The following is a 9,042-nucleotide window of genomic DNA, read 5'->3' as shown; positions in this document are numbered from 1 at the left end:
GCTCCCCAGACTTCACAGCCATACATCAGCAGTGGCCTGAGGATTGTTCTAAATGTAAGAACAGTTGTTTCTGGTTTTAGTTTGGAATTTCTGTTTAGGATAGGATATTTAACCTCCTTGCTTTTATATCATGATATATTGATTGACCAGTCTCTGAAAACAATTCACTAGGGGTATTCATGATGTTCTGTCAAACGTAAAATATTTTACCATGGTAAATGTTATTAGTGTAGGATTGTGAGCAGCCCTATTTAAAGTCATGTTAAATAGTAGCTGATTTTCTGTTTTATAACCTTTCCTTCGAAAAAATCATATCATTGATTACTTCTAATTTTTGTTTAAACTAATTTTTTACAACATGCCTAAATTTCGTGAAAAGTGGAAGTTGTATGAAAATTTGGCTAGTGAGTGCTTTGTTGATCTTCTAACTTGTGAGGAAGAGAATCAAGATGAGCTAATTGACAAATGTCATTTCATTATTATTATTGTCATCCATTGCTTTATTTGTTATAAAAACGTCCAAAACAACACTAACATATACTAACTAGCTTTTTACATTGCTTGTTACTACAACAAACAAATTGGTGACGAGCTCAGCTGGCTGTTGCGTGACGTCATTCTCCTTTTAGCAAACCTATTAATTATGTTAACATCCTCAACCATGTTCAATAGGGGTATTCATGATCTTTAGTTTAACATTTTTAAGCGTGTTAAATGGAAAAACTCTTGTTAAATGGAGAAATATTTCCTTATTTTACCATGTTAAACCGATATAACATGGTTGGGAATCGGTTACTAGGTTTGTTAAATGGAGAATGACGTCACGCAACAGACCAGCTGAGCACGTCTTCGTTTTGTTTGTTGTGTTAGGTTAGGTGCTCTTAGTTTATGTTTTGATTGTGTTAGTATTGTTTTGGATGATTTGATAACTAATAAAGCAATCGATGATAATAATAATGTAATGACACTTGTCAATTAGCTCTTTTGGTTCTCTTCTTCGCTAGTTAAAAGATCAACAAGACACTCAGTAGCCAAACTTTCTACTTTAGTAACAACTTCTACTTTTCACTTAATTTTGGCATGTTGTAATACATTACTTTAATGAAAACTTATAAGTAAACAATAACATGAAGTTTTGGAAGGAAAAGCAGCTAAGAAAATAGCATGACTTTAAATAGGCCTGCTCACAATCCTATACTCATAACATTTGACATGGTAAAACATTTTACATTGAGCACATCATAAATAAAAGGCAAAATATAAGTAATGTTTAACAAAGGAAATGAATAGGGAAAAAAATATTTTGAAAGATTTATTTTATTATATGAAATATTTATTTTTCTATTCATTTCCTTTGTTAAACTTTACTTATATTTTGCCTCTTTATCAATTATTATGGTTACATACATTTTCTTTCTCTCAATTTTATTTTTCTTTCCACATTTTAATTTTTGAATTATTAATAACTAATATATTCATATTTCTTTGCATTATATAACTTCATTTTATTTCCTTAATTATGTTATCTAATTATTCAATTACCTATGTATACATTTTCATTTTCCACTTCACTAATCACTTTATAATATTAATTTCATCCTGTAAAATTATTCACTTTATGTCATTCTGTTTATATTTTATTTTTTATTTTCTATATTCATTGGTTGTTATCTTGTTCTGTTCTTAGCCCTGATGAAGGCTAGAAACTCTAGCCGAAACGTTGGCACGATTAAATAAGTTACATCAACTTATTTGTGTTTTAATTTGACCGCACTCCCAACCATCTTCTCTTCGTATACGTCATCCACGGTCAACTATCTCTCATGATTATGAATCATAAATACCCCTAATGTTATATCGTTTTAACATGGGAAAAGAAGGAAATATTTTTCCATTTAACATGAGTTTTTCCATTTAATACGCTTTAACATGTTAAAGTTAAGATCATGAATACCCTTAGTGTTAGTTCCTCATGTGATAATCTGATCCCAGATCGCTCCTGTGAGTGGGTACGGAGGGCTTTCTGTTCAAATATCTCTGGTTCTGGAGTACCTGTTAGGTATTAAATAATAACAGGAACATAAACTAATAGCACAGTGTTCTCTGATTCATTTCTTACGTTCTTTTTTTAACTAATTTTTTTTCATCTAAAAAAAAAAAACCAACAATGGATTGGATCGACTCAGTTGAATATGGATATGAGTTATTTATCAATCAAATGTTTAACCGATCAGGTGGTTTCGATATAATTGTCAACAATCGATATAAATACCAATTAAAATCATGTCACGTGATAGAACCGTGACTTCTAACCTAATTGTCATTCTTCTAACCCATTTACCGCCCGCTAGGAAATTTTATACTGTCTAAACACTTTCTGATTAACGGTATACAAATGTTTTTGCCTACAGGTTCCTAACTAACGTCTGTTGGAACAGTTGTCGAATTTGAATTAGTTATATCGGAAGACATCTTAATCAAATTTACCATGTACATATACGCTCACCAAAACACACAAGAAAGATGTCCAATCAATCAATTAATTTTGATTTAATCATAACAAGGGCGTACCCAAAACTAGGGGTAAGCCATAGTCGATCAGTTTGAGATATTTCAGCACGGTAAAGGCGAAGGAAACCAAAATTTGAATAAAATTATATATAATTGTCGCGGTAATTTATTAGTTATTACAATAAGTATTTGCTTGAAAAAAATATAATTTATTAAATTGATAATTTTTTTCACTTTTGGGGAGGGGGGGCAGCTGCCCCTGTGGGTACCCCCTTGCATAACAATGGTATTTGTTATGTGTTTCTTCTTATGACTACTCTGGAGTTTTTCTCAAACCTATCTAATTCTGGAATTTCCAGTAAAATAAGGTACTTTTTTTTATGTATTTTGATAGTAAACCCGATTTTAAGACTTGATTTAAATCACAAATGATTATTAAAATTCATATCATGAACTCTTATGATATTACTCGTACTCAAGTTCTCAAACCGAAAACAATATTTTACTGTACTTAAGTTTATACATAGTAATGCGGTTACCATAGAAAGATTTGAAAAAACTAAATTTTTTTTTTTTAGTTTCTTAAGTTAATAAATAAAAAGTCTCTCCGAACATTCGAGTCCTTTAAAGCTAAACCATGAGGCTAAAGTTTCTCATTTTGTACGTCAGCCAGTCAATGAAAAAAGTCGGATTCGAACCGACGCCGTCAGCAGATTTCAGATCGGTAAGACTGTGCCTAACCACCTGAGCTACGAACGGCCTTAGTCACCAATTTAGACTCACATTTTAGTTTATTAGAAGTTTTATATATGTTTGAAAAAATAACGCAAAATTGTGAAGAGTCATACCTTTATACTTTGGATTTCAATTTAGTGAACCAAGTTCTTTGATCTATCGACTATCGAGAGGTGTAGTGAATTTTGAATGTGGATAATACATCCGTAGCTGCATTGCTAAACTGCATTCCTTGCTTCATTTATCATTGGTTCTTAGGATTGCCTAAACTATATATAGCACACAATTAAACCAAATCTAATTTAATGAGGCAACTGATTGACTCTCTAAACTATAATCTTAACATTATTTCCAGAAGAGGAGTGCGACGCCGAAGAGAGGAGGAAGGGTGGTAAGCCACGAAGAGTCAGGACCACGTTCAGTTCCAGCCAGCTGGAGGCCCTGGAGAAGGTCTTCGAGAGGACTCATTATCCAGACGCCTTCGTGAGAGAGGAGTTGGCCAGGAGGGTTGGTCTTTCCGAAGCCAGGGTACAGGTTAGTATTCAGTAGCATATTGATAATTATATGATAAAGCATAATAAGGGAAATAATATACTTTATCTCCAGAAAGTATGTGAAGATAAATATACATAAAATATATACATATACAATATATACATAATAAATATACATAAAAAATATTTTATGGTGATAATGTATATTAAGGGTCTTGGGGTAGCTCCTGGGCCCGGGTTCGAATACGGCAGATAATTATTTATTCAGTTACTTTAGCCGTGAGCCCACCCTGTGGATTCGGTAGTCTTGCTGAGATATACTCAGTTTCTAAAACTTAGTTAACCCTTAATTGGGTAAAAGACCTGGCGGTCGCCTTACTAACAAAGGGATCCTAGTAAGTAGGATCACCGATTTAATGTAAATTTTTTTTGGTGATACTAGGTCGAGAAATATTCGACATATGTCCAAGACTTCTTGCCAATACGCCCCCGGAAAATTAGTTCTTCTATAGGAAAATTAAGTCAGATTTGTTTTCAGCGTCTATTGAAATTCTTAAATAAGAGCTTTCATATAAATCAAAAATTATATATTTATTTTTGGTAGATATTTGTTTTCTAACGATGTCCCTTATTCACGAAATAAGTAAACTCCTCACAATTTTATCCAAATCCAACGTAACTACCAACTAAAGCCGGATATCAGCTCTCATTAAAAAAAAAAAACAGAAACTATTTTATTTAGCTGGTTCAAACAAAATATAATGGGCCTATTATATTATTGAGCTATTCGGACCGACTGACCTTACGATATGGGCCAGACAAGATGTTTTGTGTTTTTTATGAAAAGTCGTGTCTAAGGATTTTTTTAGGAACCTAAGATGAAATTTTTTTGTCATACTATATAGAGAGCGATTTTTGTTCTTTCATATTCCAAATTTAGTTATTTAATTCAATTTACAATATTTCTTGTTATTCTACATCCAAAAACCATTCGGTAATTATTACCCCCAGATGTCAACATAATAACATAGTATTAAAATAATTTAGCCCGGCTAAGCCCGCGAAGTAAGATCAAATAATTTTTTATGGAGAAATAAATTTGATATTCGTTTTTCGCGCTCCAAGAAACCATTAAAACGAATTTTTTATAGTAATCGAAAAATAAAATTATTTACTCAACATTTTTGGCTTATTTTTTTTTTTTTTATATCATGATAATTATTACAGCACAATCTAGAGATTGACTAACTCTAATTTTAACAGTTTTCAGAGAAATACTTTTAATAATATATCATCAGGCAAAATTTTAACATTTTCTTTTTGCAAAAGTATGTTTGGCTTATTTTATAAACGAGATCAAATGGATCACAATAATAATTAAATTACTACGATACTAAAAATTTTTATTTTTAGAAGGTTCACTGACGGTTAACCAATGTGTATAAAAATTATCAATTTAGATAGATACAGTTATTGAAACCATGAAGAAATAACAATATATTTTAACCAAAATATAAAATGTTTATAAAGAAACTGCCCCAGTGTCTAATTTAGAGCGGCGCGATCCATATATGATAGAAAAATATTACGGTTTACTAATATTTGCATTCTGATCTTAACCATATCTTCAATGCTAAATTTTAATAGATTCAATATTGAAAATACAGAGAATTAATTTATGAAGTTAGACCCTCCGCACACTAGGCCAGAAATGATTAGATATAATAACATAATATTATCGTGCATAAAATGCAGTTTTATTTATATTATTGAATTGACTTTATATCATTTTGTGTTCATAATTATTATTTTTTATTTTCCCTGCTGCCATTGACAATAGAGGAATATGTAAGTATATTATTTAATTTTTTCAGCATTCTTTATTTCATTATTTCCTCCTCAATTCAAATTTAAAGGCCCCTTCAACTTGAAAATTCTAGAGAGATATATTCTTTTGGCAAACTAAGTAGAAATGCATGCTTATGAAAGATTTACCTAAAATAGTATACATATATATCACATTAGTATAAATTAAAAATAGAGAGATCGCCCGATCTTTGCCGCTTGCATTATAGCTTCGTTATCTTTTATTAAACTGCTGTATTCTTAGCAGGGACAAAATGAAATAAGAATGTTTATAAAAATAGAAAAAACAATGTTTTGTTCATAATTTGCGCCTTCCCTAGTTTTTAGATTTTTTTTTTCGAAGATCACACAAATAGTTTGCTAAATGTTCAGGACTTCCCGGGAAGGCAATTGACTGATCCGATTTTTACCATAAAAAAAAGTTAACAAAATTATGCATTTTTGGCGCGTAGCTCAAAAAATATACATTTTTCAGGGTTATCATATGACGATTGATTTGTCTCTTTCTGAAGAATAAGAAAAAAATAATACTTAATCTATTAAATGATTTCTTATTCACTAAAAATTTAAAAAAACATAATGAAAAAAATTTTTTTTAGGGAAAAGCAAATCATATTTGTTTTTTGTTTTTAACAATGGTGACCATTGATCATTTAATCGTTCATAACTGCTCTGCACTTAATCCAATTCCTAGGTCACCACAACCGTTGGAAAGATGAATGTATCCTCTTTTAACATTAATTAACAAACATTAGATTTAATGCCCTTACAAAGGCTAAATAATAGTTTCAAATAATGAAAAACTTATAAAACGTTTTGATTTATACCTCCCGTTCTAATTTGTTTAATTATATTCGATTTGTACCTGTTGGTGCAGTTTATAGAGCCCTAAACCAGTGCCAAGTTTGGTGCAGATTAATTAAATCATGTTGAAGTTGCAGTATATTTGTGACAATATCATAGATAATCAAATTGTCAAAAGAATAAAAAAAAAATCAACTAAATTGGACCAATATACAACTTATTACAACAATTAATTACAATTACGACTAGAAGACCGCTTATAAAACAAAGTTTAGGTTAGCATTTATGTTACCATAGTTACCGTGTTATCACTTCATCTATATATTAATTGATATCAAAGTATATACATCCTCAAATATAGCAATAGCGAATAGTACAAGAGCCGGGAAGAAAAAAAGGCAGTTATCTCACCCCAATTTTTGATTACTTCAATAAAAACTATGTATAATTAATAGTCAAAATTAATGAGTCTGCCAAGTATAGGTAGGGGAAAACAAAAAATGGCGGCTGTTTCAAAACCTTAAGAAAACATTGATTTTCATTCGGAGCTCTATACCTTAAAAACTACCAACAACAATAAAAAATCTAAGAGAACATTATTTAAAGAAGAGTAAATTTGCTAAAATATTAGCCCTAAGAGAGCTATTTACGTCCAATAATACAGATCTCTATTAGCACACAAATTAAAGCTATTTTAAGGGACTATACAGAAGTTTATGACCTTTACCTTCGTAGGAATAGTAGTTTTCATGATATTGCTAAAATAAATTGATTTATAGTTGTACGGACAATAAGTTTGATTTATGAACTTTATATGAGAACCTATTGGACGTACAGATGTCTGCTAGCGCTCAAATTAAAGCTAGTTAAATTTACTACAAAATAGTTAATTATGTTTATCTTTGTAGGAGTAGTAGTTTTTATGATATTTGACAAAATAAACTCACAAAATGTTAATTTCTAGTTGTTCGTATAAAATGTTGGATTTTTGAAAAAATATATCTCTAGATCCATAAGACGCACATTTGTCTGCCAACACTGACAAAAAGTAAATTTAACTTTCTATAAAGTAGTTTATGACACTTATCTTCGTAGGGGAAGTAGTTTTTATGATATTCACATATGAATATAAATTTGGCAAATGAAAATTTGTCCGAACAACTATAAATCAATTTATTTTAGCAAATTTCATATTAACTATTACTCCTAAGAAGATAAACATCATAAAATACTTTATAGCTATAATACAGATAGCCATTAAACTAGCTTTAATTTGAGTGCTGATAGACATCTGTACGTCAAATGGTTTTTGAAATTTTTCAAAATAAATTCACTAACTACTGATCTTTCAGTTCGTCCCATACAATATTTTTATGAAATGTTGCTTTTTAAAAAGCTATATCTCGAAAACTATTTAACGGAAATAATTCTATTAGGGCTCATATTTTAGCAAATTTACTCTTCTTTAAATGACGTTCTCTTAGGTTTTCTTGTGTTGTTCCTACTTTTTAAGATATAGAGCTCCGAATGGAAAATTAGTTTTTTTTATCGCTTTGAAACAGCCGCCATTTTTATTCCCCCTACCTATACTTGGCAGACTCATCAATTTTGACTATTAATTATGCATAGTTTTCATTAAAGTAATCAAAAATTGGGGTGAGATAACTGCCTTTTTTCTCCTTTTGGGCTCTTGTACTATTATATAACAAACTTATTTTTTACTATATCTGTCATTCCCCTTTTGACGAGATCTGACGATTTCCATCAAATAAAATTACACTGTTTTTTTTTTGTTTTTTTTAGAGCACGTAAATCCTCACAATACGCTGTACATTTGCTAATACTGGTCCAAATTGAAATGTATTTTCGATTGCCAAGAATTATCTTTCAAATGAGCATCTATAATTTTCCAAGACTTATATCGTTTTCGAAAAAAAAAATTAATATAATTATTTGTTGGGTTTACTATAAAAATTTTCATCTTGCAGCATAATTAGAAGCTTCTGCAATAATTCGTTATTAATATTATTCATACGGTCTTCACTCAAAACCATATTTATATCTTCTTAATGCTATAAGTTCTTACTGGATGAGTTTTCATTAATATAATATAATAAGAGGTTTATGAATCAATAATAAAGCAATTTAAACAAGCAAGAGTAATTTCACTACAATAATGATACAATATATAAGAAACAGGTTCTTGTATAAATTGACTTGTCAATAAAATACACTTATTGTTTTTCTAAAAGCATATGAATCTCCTTCTGATTGGTTTAGAAGATATGTTTGGAAAATGTAAAAGCTGTTAAATAAAAATGCATAATAGCTCTACATCGACATCGAGTCCTTTAAATCTCAAATACAAACAAAATTATTTGTATATTTCTTATATATTTTCAAATACTTTTGTGATTCAGGTATGGTTTCAAAACAGAAGAGCCAAGTTCCGCCGGAACGAGCGGAGTATGCGAGGAACAGACAGCACCCCAGCAGAGCAGCCCCTGGCACCTAGGCCTGGTCGGTATTCTTTATTTATTTTATGTTTTAATATTAACATTTTACAATATTAATATTTAAGTATTCTATAAAATCGAAAAAAAAAAATAATAAATTCTCATAAGTATTTTCG

The 9,042-nt window shown here is 30.1% G+C and overlaps 1 protein-coding gene across 1 annotated transcript in view; it reads left to right on the top strand.

The window, feature by feature from the left end:
* Nucleotides 1-9,042, top strand: part of LOC106684220 (paired mesoderm homeobox protein 2) — an 81,584-nt gene that overhangs the window by 69,041 nt on the left and 3,501 nt on the right. Inside the window, exons 2-3 of the mRNA XM_067046044.1 lie at nt 3,602-3,780; nt 8,831-8,930. Of these exons, the coding sequence (XP_066902145.1) occupies nt 3,602-3,780; nt 8,831-8,930 (279 nt within the window). The remainder of the gene's footprint in view (nt 1-3,601; nt 3,781-8,830; nt 8,931-9,042) is intronic.

The sequence above is a fragment of the Halyomorpha halys genome, unplaced genomic scaffold, assembly GCF_000696795.3.
Source record: "Halyomorpha halys isolate HHAL.00 unplaced genomic scaffold, Hhal_1.1 Scaffold557.1, whole genome shotgun sequence".
NCBI lineage: Eukaryota > Metazoa > Arthropoda > Insecta > Hemiptera > Pentatomidae > Halyomorpha > Halyomorpha halys.
Note: the sequence above shows the minus strand (reverse complement) of the source record. Positions and strands in the feature narration are given on the sequence as shown.